Below are 18,274 nucleotides of genomic sequence, written 5' to 3'. Positions count from 1 at the left end.
ACTACTCCCTATTATCACACAGTCCACTTTCATGACTCACCAGGCTACTGTGGACATTTGAATTTACAAACCCTGTTCTGTGGGAATTGTGTGTTGCTCAGGCATGCATACATGGGACGTGCGTCTATGTGTGTACACACACACAGATACATGCACCGAGACATGGGTCAGGTCACACTTTTGGTTTTCAAAGCAGTTATGAAGAAAACCTGGTGGAAAGGAGGTTGGTCATTGAGAGGCCTCCATATTTTGTGGAAAAGGCCATGTTTTGTATTCTGCTTGTGTGTGTCTGGACTATGGGGCTGGGAAGTCCACAGGCTTGCTGCCAAGCTGTGAACTTCCCTGGAAATAAGTCCGCTTCAGGTTTCTTTGGGCTGCAGATATAGTTCACCGGGCCTACGGGATGGCGCTAAGGCACCCCCCAAGTTCTCTCTCTCCCTCATCAGTAATTTCAGTGGATATTGAAATGATTCACCCTAAATCCAGCCATTTCTCTGTGTCCTTACTTCCTCCCTTCCGGTCACACAGCTGGCGCCTCTGGGCTCCCCAGCACCGCAACCCTCCCCACCCCCCCAACCCCCCCACCCCATCCCTTGGCATCCCACTGCCCCCTGGCTATTCTGGAGACCTTCCTGCAGGCAGGGTCCTCCTTTGTAAATGAAAATGAAGTCATGTCATTTTCCCTACTTAAAACTCTATGGAGTCTTCCTCTCATTTGAAAGCACTGCTGACCTCTGCCCCCTTCTGCTCCCATCTTCCCCCCCGCCCCCCTCCGCCCTGCACACCACACTGTCCAGCCCTGGGTCCCCAGCACCACACATTCCTTCTGCCTCAGATCCTTTCTCACAGCCAGCACCCCAGAACGCCCCTCATTCTCTGTGCAGACCTCTCTGTCACGGCCTCCGGGCCTCCCTTGATCACTGGGGTCTAAAGTCCCTCACACCACGAAGCTTCAGCTCATCGGCACTGTGACTCGTTCCTTACCCCTTGGGAATGCCAGCTCCATGAGAGCTGGGCTCCCCGCCGCACTCATCACTGGGTGTTTCCTTCCTCCTTCTTGGTTTTCTCAGTCCTGAGCGGGTCTTGTTTGGTCACTGTCTTCTGTAGGCACCTGCTTATCCACTCCTGAGGGGGACAGACCCCCGCTTCACGGTGAGGTTGGCAGGGAGCACTGTGGCCTCCTCTTTTAGAACTTCTCTTTACACCATGTGCCCTTTCCAACATCTTCGTGGTTAGAATTTTGCCTTGTCCCACCTGCCCTTCCTTCTCCCTCTTCCAGCCTCAGGGCTGACTTTTCAGGTAGAGAACGGGGCCCAGAGAGGGGGGGGGGGTTGCCCTGGCTCACACCAGGAGGTGGCATCCACACTGGGAGTCCAGTTTAGGTCCCTGAAATCCCTGTCTGGGGAGCCTTCTGTGGGCACCCATGATTTTTCTGCCTTCTCTTGCTCACATTCCCCAGTCCCCTGTCCCTGGGACCCAGGCCTGGGCTCTGGCCTTATTTTAAACTTGTGTGTTGCTGACATATGAGATGTTCCAGACGAGGAAACAGGCTCAGAAGGGACTTGTCCAAGGTCATTGAAAGTTAGTGACAGGGTGTCCCGGGACTAGGTTGATGGCACCCTGGAAGAACCCGCAGTCTTGGAAGAACCAGCCCATAGCCTGGCATTATCACCATGCATTTGGGGGATAAAAGGAGGGTTATGGTGCCAGGAGCCCTGCTGTCCAGCAGCCCTTCCAGCTGACAAGAGTTGTAGAATTGAAGACGTCCATTGCACGTTGAGTGGCCTCAGGGAACCAAGGCAAAGAGAGGAGCCTAAGAAAACCCAGGGCGTAGCAGTGGTAGGGGCGACAGGTCCACAGGCCTGGAAGTGACTGGGAGTCAGGTCCAAGAGGCATGTGGCATCAGTCTGACCAGTTTGAACTCAAACTAGGTGGTGGGAGCCATTGCAGAATTGGAGCAAAGGCGTAGCTTCCAAAGTAAGGTCATTCTGTATGAAATAGCCTCTATTCAATGATTTTTGACCTGCAAAAATGGCAACATCACATGATCCAGCTTAATAGTCAGTCATTCTGGAAGGCTCATTGAAGAGTCGCTATAAAATTCATTCATTTGTTTAACTCATACGTTCACCAAATATTTACTGAGTGCCCACCATGGCTGGAGGCTGCTGTTCCAGCCTGTTTGGTCAAGGAAGGCCTCTGGATTCATGAGGGAGGTGAGCCATGGGCATGTCTGGGGAAGGGCATGCTGGGCAAAGAGGATAGATGGGCAAAGGCCCCGAGCCAGGAACATATTTGGCTGTTTGAGGACCAGTGAGAGGGATGGTATAACTGGAGTACAGTGATCAGGGGGAAGAAGAAGTCTCAGAGGTCAGAGAAGCAGCCGGGAGCTGGACAGTGTGACATTTGTCAGACCAAGTCAGAGATTTGGGTTTTCCTCCAGTGAATGTAGAGCAAGGGAATGACAGGATCTGACTTTGGATCTAGTAGCCTTGCTCTAGCAGCTGGGAATAGAATGAACTATGGAGGGGTCAGGGTGGGAGTTAGGAGTCTGGTCCAGTTTTCCTGGCAAGAGGTGACACTGTGCCGTGAGTGAAGTTCTGCTTTGGTAGTGATGCTGAGGATGGGGGTAGGATTGATGACCTGAAGGCCAGTTAGGAAGGAGTTACCCTGGCCTGGAACCTGAAAGGTGGTAGCAGTGGAGCAGAGGACGAGGAGGCCCACATAAGACCCCCAGGTGTCTGAGAAGTCACTTCTCCTCTGAGCCTTGGTTTCCTCATATGTAAACATACCCTGCTTGAGGACACCTCAGATTTTGGCTCCTGGGCTCTTCCTCAGTGCCTTCGGGGCTCTTGCCCTCATGGGATTGCCTCTTCCTGGCAATGACCAGCCAACAAGCCTGCCTTTTGGTGAGGCATCAAGAGTAAGGTCTTTGACTTTGGGAAGAGGTCTGGCCATCAAGGCCTCACTCTGGATGGCCCGAAACATGGCCTCCCCCTGCAACCCCACAGTTCTACTTACACCTCATTGGCCAGAATTCAGTCACATAACCACGTCTAGCTGCAAGGGAAGCTGGGAAGTGTAGTCTTTTATTCAGAGTAGCTCTGAGACCAGCTCAGGGTCTGTGACTGAGGAGGAAGAAGGGGAAAATTGACATGGGGGGGGGGCGCTGCCCCTTGGCATAGTTATCCGTCTCATGCTGAGACGTGAAGCCTCACCTTCTACCACTTCCTCAGCCTCCACTCTGGTCTTTGGCTCTGTGTTTCATGGCTCTGTCTCCCCTCATGAATGTTCTAAATTTTACTGTCTGTATCTCAGGAGAAGGCCATGAGCATGTACCCAGCAAAGCCTTCTTGCATGCTAGAAACGGAAACCCAGTTCAAGCCCTCTCATCAGGCCAAGAGAGGAATTTATGTTTGCTTAAGTCATTGCAAAGTCAGGGATGGTGCTGATCCTTGAAATGGTTTCTACCAACCCCAGAGTGGCCTCTTGGGGAAGCCAGATGGCTCTGAATATGCCAGAACCACAACTTCCAGGTTCTAAATGTGTGTGTGTGTGTGTGTGTGTGTGTGTGTGTGTGTGTGTGTGTGTGTGTTTTTAAAGCATTAGCTTTTCTTTGGGGGCACCTACAGAAGTCCTAAGGTCTATCCCACCTGGATCAGCTAACAGGACTGGACTTTGGGTCATGTGTCTCATCACATGCCCAAGGGAAGCAGTGCTTTTGTTGGCCAGACCTGGGAGCCCCACCTAGACCACTTCTCAGGGGAGAGGGCCTGCTCATGAGTCCATTAGCCAGCTCGGGCTTCTGTAACAAAGAACCACAGACTGGGCAGCTTAGACAAAGATGCTCCTTTTCTCACAGTTCTGGAGGCCAGAAGTCCAAAAACAAGGTGTCAGCAGGTTCGATTTCTTCCGAAGTCTCTTTCCTTGGCCTGCAGATGGCCATCTTCTCCCTGTGTCACATGGTCTTTCCCCTGTGCATGCCCTTGATGTCTCTGTGTCCTAATCTCCTCTGTGACAAGTGAACTAGAAAGTGGAGATGGCCTTTGATCTGGGCCTTAAAGAGTAAGAAGAGTTTCACCAGTAAATAGGGTCCCTGGCTGACATGTGGCAACGACATGGAAGTTGGATTGCTAAAAGGATCTTGAACACGGGTCTGCAGCCTCTGGAGGTAGGGGGGTTAGTAGTCTCAGATGAGATTGTGGGCCAGCTCTTCATGGGTCTTAAATGCCAAAGATTATTAAAATGCTGTATGCGGCCCCACATCAGCTTTATCGCCTACTACCTAGTGTGGCCCTTGACAGCTTGAGAAAGTATTCACTCCCTTCAGCCTTTTCCTTTTCTTTTTTTTTTTTTTAAATTTATTTATTTGAAAGACAGAGATCACAAGTAGGCAGAGAGGCAGGCAGAGAGAGGGGGAAGCAGGCTCCCCGCTGAGCAGAGAGCCCGATGCAGGGCTCGATCCCAGGACCCTGGGACCATGACCTGAGCCAAGGCAAAGGCTTTAACCCACTGAAGCACCTAGGTGCCCCTTTTCATTTTCTTAAATAACACAATGAACCTCCCTCCTTGAATCTGCCACACAGCACAACAACTAGAACAAGAATGAGTAATTTACACGCCCTCCTCTGACCATCCCCTGTGTACCCCTGCCACTCCCTCCTGAGCCATGCTTTCTCCATTCTGAATCTTGGGTTTCCCATTCCTTGCTTGTTTTTGTCTGTTTTATCATATTGATATAGTTCCCAGAAAGAAATTATTTGGTTTTAGTTGTATTTAATCTTATAATGAAAAGACATCATCACTCTATATCTGATCTTTTGGATTTACTTTTATCCCTCAATAGCAATAAAACCCATCCACGGTGTTCCTTCAGCTGTTGTGGATCCCTTTTGGCTGCAGTAGTAGACTCTGATCTATGCTTCCATGCTTTTGGTGGTGGGTCATCTGGACCACCTCTAAGCATTGACTTGTCACATTGCCACCATGGGCCCCTTTGTGCATGTTTCCTGGTGCTAGTGTATGCACGTTTCCCTTGGGTGTATACAGAGGAATGGAGTGGATGGTCACAAGGTATGAACAGCAACCTGATTTCCACAGTGACTGTGCCAAGTGCCACTCCTGCCAGCCTGTGGTGTTGATCCACAGCTTCTCCAACACTTGGCATTATCCAAGACTTCATTTTTGCCCAGGGAACAGTGGGAAACACTGCTGTCTTGATTTGCATTGCCCTGAGAAGTAATTCGGGTGAACCCTCTTCCTGTATTTATTAGCTATACACATTTTACTCTTCTGTGAGTTGCCTGTTCATGCTTTTTGCCCATTTTCTCATCCACTTGTGTGTTCTTTCCTCGGGCTTGGCCATCATGATTGTAATATTGAGTCATAGCATAGGGGAGGAAGGCTGGTTTGGGCAGCACCCCAGGAGTGATGGCTCATGTGGGGCTTCACTCTCCTTTCTTTTGTCTTTTCGTTGAGGATCCATGGGGCCAGGCCCTGTGACAGCCCTGCCTCATGCATAGCCTCATCTGTCCCCATGAAAGGAGGTCTGTCTACCTCCATCTTGGGCTCTGAGCAAGCTGGAGGCTGACCAAAGTCACATGGCTGTTTTGTGGCAGAGCTGAGATGGATAGTTAATTCCCTTATTCTGGAAGATTCTTCTATTTTTGTGAGCCTGCTTGACTTCAGATTCTCCAAGCAGACAAGTTTTTGAGAACCTCGTCTTGTGGCTGGGCCATGTGACAGCCAAGTGAGCACTGGCATCAAAGTCATATGGCTGGGTTTCCATCCCAACCCCACCCCAGGACTCTGAGAGAGTACCTCACTTTCCTACCTCAGTCTGCCCATCTGTAGAATGGGGGAGTTGCATGACCCACCTTGCCAGGTGCCAGCCTTGTGCAGGATTATAGACCCTGGCACCTGTAGATTAGGGCCATCAGAAAGCATCCCTTTGCCCCTCCCAAGAGACTCACATGATATCTTTATAGCACTTACCACTCTCAGAAGTGACATTGCTTACTTTTGCAAGGATATGTCCAATATCAGTCATCTCCCTGACCATGGGGGTGTCCATGGAACCCAGGCCTGTCAACCTTCTTCTCCTGGAGCACCCCCAGGGCCTGGCACACAGTAGGTGCTCAGGAAACTCATGAAGAGATGAACCACCCTGAAGCTGCTCTCTACCCTGTGTGCCAGCAGTAGCTCTGAGCCCCTGAGGACAAAGCCTGGGTTCTTCTTTCTCTTCTGCCTCCCAGGTCTGGGTTGTAGCTCCCTCATGGGAATCACTCTGTTCCCTCCATTGTGAGTAAATGCTTTTCATTCTGATCCCAATCCAAAACTGAACATGCATTCTTGGTCTGTTGGGCAGAATGGTAGGGTCTATCCCTTCCTTCCCCTCCTTTCTCCCTCCCTCCACCAGCTTCTCTGGAGAAACATAGGAGGTTGGTTGGATGATAAATTGGGGAGCTCAGAATGCTGTGCTCCTTGCTTGAGCTCAGCTACAATGGCTACCCACATATTAAAGGCTCTGAAAAGTCTTACAGACAGGAGAGCAGCTTGAACAGGCTTCCCCTGGAGGGTCCATTCATTTCTAACCTTGGACTAATAGACCATCTGGTGGAGCTGCTCTTCAGAGGCCCCAACACACCCACTCTGGGGATTCTCACAGACTGACCAGTCTCACAGACTGACCAGGCTCCTAATATGGGTTTGGACCTAACCAGGAATTGACCTAGGTGTATTCACTCACCAAGTCCTCTGTCTTTCCCCAATGGCTAGCTTCTGACATTGGCATGTGCAGTGAAACCTATCCGAGTAAGCATTACCCCTGAAAGTCCCTTGAATCAGCCACAAAATTTCAGAATACCTGATTTTCTACCATAAAACATTCATATGAATGTATAATATATAGGTAGTAATGCCCACTATAGAAGAGTATGCATCTAAAATATAAGTATATACATTAGAGTTCTTTTGTTTCTTGATTCCACATATAAGTGAGATCATATAATATTTGTCTTTCTCTGTCTGGCTTAGTTCACTGAGCATAATGTCCTCAAAGTCCGTCTGTGTCATCACAAATGGCAAGAGTTCCTTCTTTTTTTATGGTTGGATAATATCCCATTATCTATCTATCTATCTATCTATCTATCCATCTCACTTTTTTTTTTATCCATTAATACACTTAAGATACAACATATCGATTGATGTTCACTTAAACTGTTTCCACTTCTTGGGTATTTTTAAATAATGGTACAGTGAACACAAGTGTGCAAGTATCTTTCCAAGAGAGCTATTTCATTTTTGGGGGGTATATATTTGGAAGTAGGATTGCTGGGTCACGTGGTCATTCTGTTTTTAACTTTTTAAGGAAACTCCATACTCTCCTCCATAGTGGCTACGCAAATTTACATTCCCATGCATTTGGTATTTTCATTTCTTTTCCCCTAGGTGCTTTTGGTTGAATTCATATAATTTAAATTCTCCTGGGCTCACACACCACAAACGCTTCCTGCCCCACAGTTTGTCTACCTATTCATTCACTTACCTGTCCTGCAGATATTCTCTAGAATCTTCTGCATGGTAGACTGATAAATTGGCCACAGGCTCCTCCCTCAGGGTGCTCATTGTTTGGTGGGGACAGACAGCGAGGCCAGGGCTGGAAATGGGCTCTAGAATCTGATAAGAGAGGAGAGGGCACTGGGCAGAAGACCAGGTGGACTGTAGGTGGGCTGGTCTACAACTGAGGGAGGGAAGGCTGTCGCAGAGGAGAAGCAGTCAAGACAGGCTTGCAGGTGTGACCCAGCACGGAGCCAGTGTATCCAGAGGGACCCAGGTTCCCTGGACTCTAGGGTATACAGTACGGAGGTCAGAAAGAGTAGGACATGAATCAGTCCTGCAGGGCTTTGCCTGGGAGGGGAGCTGTTGGAAGAATTTCTTTCCCCTGTGTCAGGGGAGAGACAGGATGTGGGAAGATAATCACATTCTTAGCACATAGAGAAATTTGCAATGTCCCCAGCATCACTGTCAACAAAGAAATGGTGATTTCCCGATGTGTGCTCCTGGGGACGGCTGCATTCTTTTCCAGATACTCACAATCTCCTGTTTGGTACTCCCTTGCCAGAATTTTTCCAGGGATGGGCACCAGTGACCTAGGATTCAGGCCCCAGGAGGGGAATACCATCTTCCTGTGTCTGCAAACCAGGTGACTTGGAAGCATTTCTGGACTTCTGCTCCGGTGGCATTTGTCACCACTTCTCGAGACCAGTCACTTGAGCAGCTCTCCCTCTCTCCCTGGAGTGACCTGCTGGGCCTCAGATCCCTACTCTGGGAATCTGCCTCTCACACAAATGGCTCCATCTTTTTTTGCCCATTTTGGGCAGTGAAAGAGACTAGAGCACATGTCTGGTGAGCTAATGGCTGCGTGGAGGGACAGATTCGAAGGCCTTTCCAGTGAAGGAAAGAGACAGAAGCAAGGGGCGGGCCAGCTCCACTTTCTCGGCGCCATTTCTTAACAATACGCCATCTTGCCCCAGCGAAAGACCTATTCTTTCCCTATTCTTGCTTAGAAGCAGTGAACAAAGGACTTTTTGTCTCGTTTGCATTTTTTTTGCAAGCCTCAGTTCATCCTGGGTTTTAGCCCTCCTGACGCTATTCTTTGAGATGAGTCTTTTGTTCTAATGTTCTCTTTCCAACTCTCATATGGTGGACAGGCACACACACACACACTCACATGCTTACACGCTTTTACATGCACTGTCATTCATTCAGCGACTGTGGACGCTTCTCAGAGAAACAATCCTGCTCTCCACAGCCTACTGGGAAGGGACAGAATTCAATTCAGCACAAAGTGAGGAAAGCGAAGGCCCTGGGCCACAGTCAGAGGGAGGGAGGATCAGGAAGTTCCCTCAGGGAGGGGACACTGCTGCTGCGTCCTGAAGAATTGGGTTAACCAAGCATGCATCTTGTGAAAGCTACTGTTTATTGATCTCTTACCTGGTGTGGACCGAGTCTGTCATGAGCTTTCGAGTCTGTCATGAGCTTTCGCTTTTTTCACCATCCAAACAACCTTAAAAGGTCCCCGTATTCCCAATTTACAAAGGAGGAAACGAAGGCCTTTGAGAGGCCAATTAACTCACTCAAGGTCCTGCCACTCGAACCCAGATGTATTGGCGTCCAGAGACCTGCTTCTAAGCCCTGGCTACATTTGCCCATCACCAGGCAGATGGGAAGACGGGCATGTCCAGGCTGAGGGAACAGCACACACAAAGGCACGGAAGCAGAAGGGGCAGACGTTGACACTTCGCGGATTGTCAGAGGTGTGTGCCTCAGGGGGAGGAGAGACCCTTGGTTGGATCTGAGGCAGTTGGATCAAGCTGCACATGCCCCTCTCCCAGTTTCCAGCTCTACTGACCTATTATCTTAACCAGCCTCAGCCCAGACAGGTACTCCCTACACCCCCAATTCTTCAATTGTTCACCAAGAGGCTCTGTGCGTCCTCTGGCTGGAGACAGCCAGCTGTGTGGCATTCTAAGCCCAGAAGGGCTGAGAGCCGCCATGCTATGGGACTGGCAAAAGCAGCATTTTTCCATCTGTATATTTTCCAAATCATCATATATTTCATCTCGTGTCACGGCAGATTGCTCACTCTCTGACCCACTGGCTTTAAATAGCAAATGAAAAAAAAAATACAATGCACTTTGTGGTTTCCAGTAAGATACCGTAAATACACCCAGATAATATTCCGGTGCAAGCCATTTACAGCGATTGCACAGGGCGGTGGAATGGAATCTTTTGGGCAGACTGGCTCATCAGTTTATTTCCTCTGTACCCGCTGGGATCATTATGGAGCTGAGCTGTGTGGAGGGCATTAGCCAGACTCCCCATTTTCCCTCAGTGTTAACACAGTGCTTTACTGAGCACCTTCTCTTTACCCAGAGGCTGCATTGACCCTTCACGGCAACTTGCCAGTGTCCTCCTGGTGGTTCCTATTTCACATATGGGCAAGCTGAGACTCAAGGAGGCAGAGTCCTTGCTCAGGGTCACCCAGCTGAATAAAAAGTAGAGAGGAGGGATGGACAAGACCCATCTTATCCAAGCTTTGAGCTGAAGCCAGCCACTGGGGCTTCCGGATGGAAAATTGACCTGCATCGAGAGTTAAGGAGGATGGGGTGGAGGTGGGGGGAGAGTTACGGAGGAATGGGGTGAAGGTGGAGACCCATGCAGGAGCCAAGAGAGCCTGAGTCTAGTCCACCTGGTCTCACTGAGTCACTGCTGACCTTGGTTGAGACTCCTGGTCTCCATGAACCTATCATTCCAGGAGGAACCCATGGGCTTTCTCTCTGTGGCTCTAGGAGTCTATTTTCTGATTCTGGGAACATGGGGAGCCTCTGTGCAGGGCAGGATGGTGGACCTAGCTTCAGCTCCCCTGTGTTCCTGGTTTACCTGCTTCTGCCATTGGCTAGATCACGCCAGGGTCATCACAGGGGCCTGGAGCCCTCTGATCCACAGAGAGCGCTGCATGACTGGCCCCTCAGAGCCACCCCAGTTGCCCCCTGCTCCCAGCACTGCTCTGTTGTATGTTCGTCAGAGTTCTCAGCTGCCACTGAGTGATGTGATTTTGTTGTCTCTCTCCCTACGGAGATAAGGCTGTGTCTGAATCTCTCCTCTCAGTGTCCCTAAGCCCCAGTGCTAGTAGATGCTCAAGAAATATCTGTGGAGCGAAGGAACATGGCACATGGCTTGGTCAAGGAGATTTGATGGAGGTTCTTCCTCGGCTCATGGGTAGAAGGGACAGATGGATGGTCTAAGCAGAGAGTGGTAGGTCTGTTCTTGGAGGGCACGTGGTCAGCAATGGCCAAGCCCAGTGTGTGCTGCTCACTGGCTTTGTGCAGAAGACCTGGGAAAGAGCCGGGGCTGGGGTCAGTAGGACTGAGTGGGTATCATGGCCTTGGGACAGGAGAGTGGGTATCATGGCCTTGGGACAGGAGAGTGGGTTGGACTCTGCAGCCCAGCCAACTGGGTTTAAATCCTTGCAGGCTGCATCACCTCTCTGGGCCTTAGATTCCCCATTTGTAAAATGATGACCATAATGGTCCACACCTCATTGGATAGTTGCCAGGATCGAGTTGATCTATAATGAGTGCTTAGGGAAGAGCCTTGAAATTAGTAAGCATTTTTTTTTTAATTTTGCTATGGTTATTGTGAACTGTGCCATTGGGCATAGTTTCTGCAGCAATAAAACAGATATCCTAGACACACTCTTGCAGATGTCTCCTAAGACACAAACAAGGTGGCATTCAGGAAATTACCCAGCTGAAGGGGCTTCCTCAGGCAGATGAGACAGAGGCTGTGCTGTGAGTCCCAAACATGGTCAGGGTCTAGAGCAGTCCCCTGGAATGGCTGGAGACAGCAGGTGACCTCCAAGTTTGCATCCTGGCTCTGCCTGAGTAAATCCCTTTTCGGAGTCTCAGTTTCCCTTTAATAAAATAAGGTGTTGTTATTCATCTGGGATGGGTGCAGGAGGCACGAATGGATAGGCTGTTATATAGCCTCTCACCCTGGGAGTGAGGTTTTAAGATTTTGGGATCCTTGGGGCACCTGGGTGACAGTCAGTTAAGTGTCTGCCTTTGGATCAGGTCATGATCCCAGAGTCCTGGAATCGAGCCCCACATCGGGCTCCCCGATCAGTGGGGAGTCTGCTTCTCCCTCTCCCTCTGCCCCCCCAACTCATTCTCATTCTCTCTCTCTAGTGCTCTCTCTCTCAAATAAATTTTTTTTTTAAATCTTGAAAAATAATTTAAGGGTCCTTTTCTACATTCTTCCTGCCATCAAAACCTGTTCTTAGCTTAGCAAGCCATTGGATTTCAATGGTCTTCTAAATTATTTGTTGATACGTTTTAACTGATAACAAATGGCATTTTGATAAGCATCCATGCCTTAAGCCAAAGAAATTTCTGTTACCCATGGACTTTCAGATGCTTCAAAAAGCCAGGAAGGGAGGCGGGTGGGACTGAGAAAGGACACAGGGGCCTGGAGTCCCAGTTCTGGCCAGTTTGTAGGTGTGGGGCCTCAGTGAATCACATCTACCTCTCAGTCTCGGTCTCCTCCTCCATAACACTATGGGGAATGGTGTCTACCAGTGGGGCTTTTGGGAGATACCACACAGAGAGCCAAGTGTGGGTCTGACCCATAGTAGGTGCTCAGTGCCCTTCTCCCCCCACCACAAAACTCCACAATCCCCCCACCCCAGCCTGTGGCTAATTCTGGTGCAGACATTCTGGGGGAGTAGGCTGTCAGACCCTCTCTGAACTTCACCTGGGGTGGTTTTCCTAAGGACTAGGTGAACATAATTTTCTGAAGTGCCTAGGAGGGCGCCTGGCAAATAAGCCCTAAAAAACGGTCATGTGGTTGTTGGCCACTGTTTGGAGTCTTCATCCATCCATCTGTCCATCCATCCACCCACTCAAGCACCCATTCATGCAACAGAATGTACCACTACCTACTATGTGTCATTCTTGGGACCCAATGGGGAATATGACAGAGTTCTTGCCTTCAAGGAAATTATACTCCAGTGGGACAGTGGGAGTGGGAATGGTGTATGAGGAACAAATGATCAACACATAAATCTAAGATGGCAGGAAGGGCCATGGAGAAAACTAGATTAGGGGTGGAGAGAGTTTCTGTACCTCCATCCCAACGGTGTGCCTGTAAGTTCATCAGTTATCATCACTGTAACACTCACTAACATTTAAATACCAGCTATGTGCCAGGTGGTATATATTTCCTCCTACAGAAATAGGTAATACTTACAGACATGGACTTGGAGGGGCAGAGAGGTTAAGTGACTTACCCAAGGTCATCCAGCTTCTGGCAGGGTTACAGCTGGAATGCAGGCCTGCTCATTCATTCATCCCTCACATCTTGTGGTGGGAGCTAAAAAAAAAGGGTGGAGGGGTAGTGAGCCAGACACTGTCCTTGTCCCCTTGGGAACCCAGAGCGTGGCTGAGCAGAGAGACAGACTAGGCTGGATCAGCCCCATGCACTTGCCTCTATGTGAGGCTGTCCTGACCTCGATGGCATCACAGAGCAAAATGGAGCTCGGAAGTAATAATAACAAAAACAACCATGATGTCTGGCATTTCCTGAACACTTGCTACATGCCAGGCTCTGTGCTCAGCACCTTCCCCTTGTTCTATGATTCAGTCTACTTACACAGCCCATGATGCACAGATGCTGTCATTATGCCCATTTCACAGAGGAAGCAACAGAGGCTTCAGAAAGTTAACAGACCTGATGGGAGTCATTCAGCCTGCCTGATGCCCAGGCCAGTATCCTCAGTGTTCAGGTGGGTGGTAGGAAGAAAGGGAGGTGGGACTGGGCAGTGCCAGTCTGATATTGGCGGGCAAACCCAATGTCAAGGTCAACGGCAGGGGTTCACAGTGACCCTATAGCATCCAGAGGCATTGGACTTGAGGAGCCAATACCTGGGTTCCTGAGAACTCCGAAGCCACAGAGTTGGCTTCTCTGGGGGCAGTGGATGCTGAGGTGAGGGCTGGCTTGGCAGGGAGAGGAAGACCTTGGCCCATGATGGGACTTCACTCTGGTGTGGGGGTTCCACCTTGAACTCAGGGGAGTTAAAAGTGTCAAGGTACATCTCCCTTTCCCCAATCTTAAGGGAGGTGCCTGGGAACTGAAGCCATCTTTAGGTAGCTGTCAGTCCGTCACTGTCTGCATCGCTGTGTGTTCAGGGGCTCAGAGAGACCAGGGGACCATCAAGCACAGGGGTTAGAGCAGCCCTGCGCAAAATTACCAGGAAGGGTGCTGGTCCTGCCCCTCCTCACCATACCCTTGGCCCCACCCCCAGGGAGGAGTCTGGAAGAAGGGTAATGCTCGGATGACAAGCCTGACTTCCCGCCCCCTCCTCAATTTGCATACTCCATTCTTGGTCTGATAAAGTGGACCCAATCTCCTTTCAGCTTCCAGAGCCCGCCAGCTGTGCCCACTGCACCTCAAGTCATTTAAATCCTGCGGATCATTCTTGATCTCTATGAGGTGTCTAGAGGCCGTGTCTGCAGCTCACCTCTGCTGCCTACTGGATGGGTGGCCTGGACAAGCTGGACTTTTCTCTTGGCCCCTGTTCCTCCAACCATAAATGAAGATCAAGGTAGCCTGGACTCTTTACCTCCCCAGCCTCTCACAGAGAACAGTTACTACCATCATCAATAGAAATTTTAATACATCTAATATTGGGGTCTCCTTCATACCAGGCTGTGTTAATGCTTTACCTTTGTTAGTTTTTCTCATCCTCTCAGCTACCCTAAGAAAGTGGGTGGTTGCCATCCCTATTTTATGGAGGAGGAGCTGGAGCACAGATAGTTTAGGTGACTAACCTGAGGTCACACAGCTGGCAAGTGGTGGAATGGGGAAGACCCCAGGCCCCTCATCCTGTTCTCTGTATACGCTCCATCTCTTTTCTTTGATGTCACTGAGGGTCTAATCGCACTGTTGGCTGTCTCCAGTATATTATTTTCTTGTGTGTCTAATAGTCTGTGCTGGGAGCTGGTGCCTGGGGGCTTTGTCTTTGCTTCTCCAGGGATCTTAGGGAATCACCAGCCTGGAGCCAGTCTTCGCCCTTAACTGGCAGCCTCTGAGCATGCAGAGGGACAATTCGGAGCCAAATCTCAAAGGCAAGGGCAAGACTCCCAGGTCCCAGGAGGTTCTGGTTTCCTCATCCCTTACCCTCATACCTCCTGTTCTGGCTATGTCAGACCTGCTTGCTTGTTGTCTAGCTTTGCTGGGTGCATGTAGGTGTTGGCGAAGGGGGTGATTTTTCCAATCTACCCTCTTTCTGGGAGTCTGTCCATCAAGTACTAGCTCCTTTCCAATGTCCTGCCCTGGTGGGACTCAGGGCCTGATCACTGGTCCTTGAGGCCTTAATTCGTCAGCTCCCTTTTCTGCAGAGCCCAGCAACATGAGATGGCCACCTTCTGTTCCTGCTTGCCCTACTGGTGGTCAGCCCTCTCTCCTACACATGGCCCCCATGGGTTCCCTTTCCTTCCCAGGAAGCCCTACCATGCACTGGAAGATCTTACGCAGCATTTCTTAATTTCACATAACCGTTGTCAGGTATCCAGCCTGCCCAGAGGTTGAGTCTGTGCATGTGTCTGTCGATGCCACTTTGTGCCCAGCCCTCTGCAGGGCCCTTGTGACACACTTATGGTTTCTAATACTGATATGATCGGTGATGTGTTTAGAGCCAGGAATCTGGGAGGTGCTCAAATCATGTCCTTCTCCATGCCCCAGAGGTTGAGATGCAGTTAAAAAGAGAGAGCCCAGGGTAGGGGTGTCTGTTGACCCAGGCACCGGGCTAAGATTGTCACACATACTACCGGAACTTCACAACTCCTCTCAGGTAGACACTGGCATCGCTTGCATTTCCCAAGCAGGGAGACTGAGGCTCAGAGAGGAGGACGAACTTGCTTAAGGCATAGGCGGGAAGTGGTGGACCTGGGATTGGAAGCCCTGTGTGAACAAGGATACCAGGGATGGGCTGGCGTGGAACATCAGAGCCAGGGGCTCTGGTGTAGTAAACCCATCCCACAGGTGGACACAGGCATCTGTGGCTGGGGATGGAGTGCAGAGGCAGGTTGTTTGTGTCTTAGCAGCCTGGGTGAGGGAGGCCTGGAGGTGGATGAGGGTTGAATGGGGATATCATCTACCTGAGCATGGGTCAGCATGATCTGAGGCCAGAAGCAGGTTGGAGGTTGCCTACCCACTCGTCACCCATTCCCCCCACCCCACCCCCACTGAGGTCATCTACATCACAACACCCTGGAACCCTTCTCCCTGCCCCTTCCTGAATGGTGGACCCTGCTTCATCTGTGTGGAACCTCTTCCTCCAGGGAGCCCTCCCTAACCTCCACTCTACCCCACTGCAAGAGCTAACTTGCTGAGTGCTCACCTGGGGCTTCCCATGCCTGGGTTCATCTCTGTCCTGACACTGCTCTTGAACTCATTTTGCAGATGGAGAGACTGAGGCTCAGAGAGGTTAAGAGATAGGGGGACAGCACTGCTGTGCCCAGCTACTCAGACCCTTCCATTACCACTTAAAACCTTTGCACCCTCTTGCAGAGCTTTTGTAAATCCCTACTGACTACTTCCAGCCTCCTGGCAGGGCCATCTCCAGACAGCCAGGAAGACCTGTGGGAAAGCACAGCCTCAGTGCTCCCCAGACCCCCTCCCCACATTGAACCTTCCTGTCCAGGTTCCTTCCTGCCTTTTTCCACCCTAACTGTGGGCAGTCCCTCTCCCCTTCCCCAGCCCTTGCCTTCTATATCAGACTGATGCTCAAAGACACAGACATGAACAGGGGCCAGCCTTCCCTGGAGAGGCTCACAGTCTAGTGAGTAGACTGTGGTGAAGAGGAGGGGTGGACCTATAAATGTCAGGTGACCCACAGCAATAATAATAGGGACCATGAGCCTAAGACCTGCTGTGTCGGGCAGGTGCTGTGAGCCAGGCATGGAGCTGACAGCTTGACATGGACAAATTCTTTTTTTTTTAATTAATTTATTCATTTTCAGAGAAATAGTATTCATTATTTTTCACCACACCCAGTGCTCCATGCAATCCGTGCCCTGGTACCCCAACCTCCCAATTCTTAATGCTCTCCATCATTGCTCTGAGAAAGTACACTCGCTTTGTCTCCATTTTACAGCTGAGGAGACTGAGGCACAGGGAGGGGTCATGGCTGGCTGAAAGACACAGAGCCAGGGATTCCCGTTACTGGGATTTAAGCCCTGGCCTCTGTGCATACCGTAGGTGTTTAAGAAATGCTGCTATGGTGTGTCGCCAGATACTATGAGCGTGCATGGGTGCACAGTTTACACAGCTATGTCAAGGGTGGTGGGCAGTAGGTGGTCATCAACAGAGGGGTCCCCAAATCCGATCTTCCAAAGGCTGGACAACTGGCCAGCGTGCCTTTCTTGTGCATTGCTCAGTTGACGCCCAGGAGCATTAGTGATGGGACTGGGTGGGTGTGTGCATGGGGGAGTGGGGTGTCATCAGGCAGGGCCATCAGCCCATGATGGAGATTTCTGGAAGGTCAGAAATGGTGCTCAGTGAGCCCAGCTCCCCTTCTTACCCAAGTCTGGCCTTCTTCCGGGGTGCCTTGGACTTGACCCCCGTCTTCCTACTCTTCCCCTCACAGGGAGCCGGGAGGCTGCCTTCACGTACGCCATCATCGCCGCTGGCGTGGCCCACGCCATCACAGCTGCCTGTACCCAAGGCAACCTGAGTGACTGTGGCTGCGACAAGGAGAAGCAAGGCCAGTACCACCGGGACGAGGGCTGGAAGTGGGGTGGCTGCTCTGCCGACATCCGCTACGGCATCGGCTTCGCCAAGGTCTTTGTGGATGCCCGGGAGATCAAGCAGAATGCCCGGACTCTCATGAACTTACACAATAACGAGGCAGGCCGAAAGGTAGGCAGCCAGGGAGGGGAGCCGGGCAGCTCTTGCAGACGTTCGGGAAAACAGCTGATCCCTAATGGCTGGTGTTGGGTCTCTGGTAGCGAACCACAGGTCTCTGCTCTCAGCCGCGTTCTGCTTGATGCTGTTCTCCATTTGCTGCTGGTCAGGACCTGTGTACTGCATAAAGCGTGGCGGTTACTGGTGGGACTGAATAAGCGAATCTCTGTTAAAATCAATTGGATGTAACTCGGCAGGATGGAAAGAGGAAGGGACGGATGCGAAGTCCTTGGGTCCACAAAAATCAGCTATACAAAACTCTGACAATGGGGACGGGTTGAAGTGAGTTCTGCCAGGGCCGCTAAAATGTCCTTGGTCACCTTAACCAAGATCTGGAGCTCAAAATAAGGGAGGCAACTGTTCCATCTTTATTGTCTCCTCAGATCCTCCTGGATTCTGGGCTCTTTATAGAAGAGAGTCAGGGATGTTTCAGGGTATTTCTAGCAGAGGTGGCTGGAATAGAAAGGGGGCTGGACACCCTGTCCCATGAGGAGCTGGTTGTCCCAAGGCAAGGGAGTACAAGGGTCTGCAGGCCCAGAATATGGATTGAGGGCCCATGGGGACTGAGGTCACAGAGAGGCAGGTCCTGCCAGTGTTAGGACAAGCCAGGGCCATGGAGAAACAGATTGAGATATCAAGAAAGTGAGCTCCCCGTCCCAAGAAGTATTCGAGCACAGGTATCTTGACCAGGTGACTCGGGGCACCCACTGCCTGGTGTGGGCAGTCTTCCAGGACAGAGGCCTGAGGT

The 18,274-nt window shown here is 50.7% G+C and overlaps 1 protein-coding gene across 1 annotated transcript in view; it reads left to right on the top strand.

Moving 5' to 3' along the window:
• Positions 1–16,476: 16,476 nt before the first annotated feature.
• WNT7A (Wnt family member 7A) overlaps positions 16,477–18,274 on the top strand; it is a gene marked incomplete at its 5' end in the record, with an annotated part of 38,573 nt that continues 36,775 nt past the window's right edge. Inside the window, 2 exons of the mRNA XM_082724802.1 lie at positions 16,477–16,510; positions 17,210–17,481. Coding sequence (XP_082580928.1) covers positions 16,477–16,510; positions 17,210–17,481 — 306 coding nt within the window. The remainder of the gene's footprint in view (positions 16,511–17,209; positions 17,482–18,274) is intronic.

Source organism: Mustela nivalis (genome assembly GCF_964662115.1).
Source record: "Mustela nivalis genome assembly, chromosome: 1".
Taxonomy (NCBI): Eukaryota; Metazoa; Chordata; class Mammalia; order Carnivora; family Mustelidae; genus Mustela; species Mustela nivalis.
The sequence above is the reverse complement of the archived record's forward strand: the minus strand, read 5'-3'. Positions and strand labels throughout refer to the sequence as shown.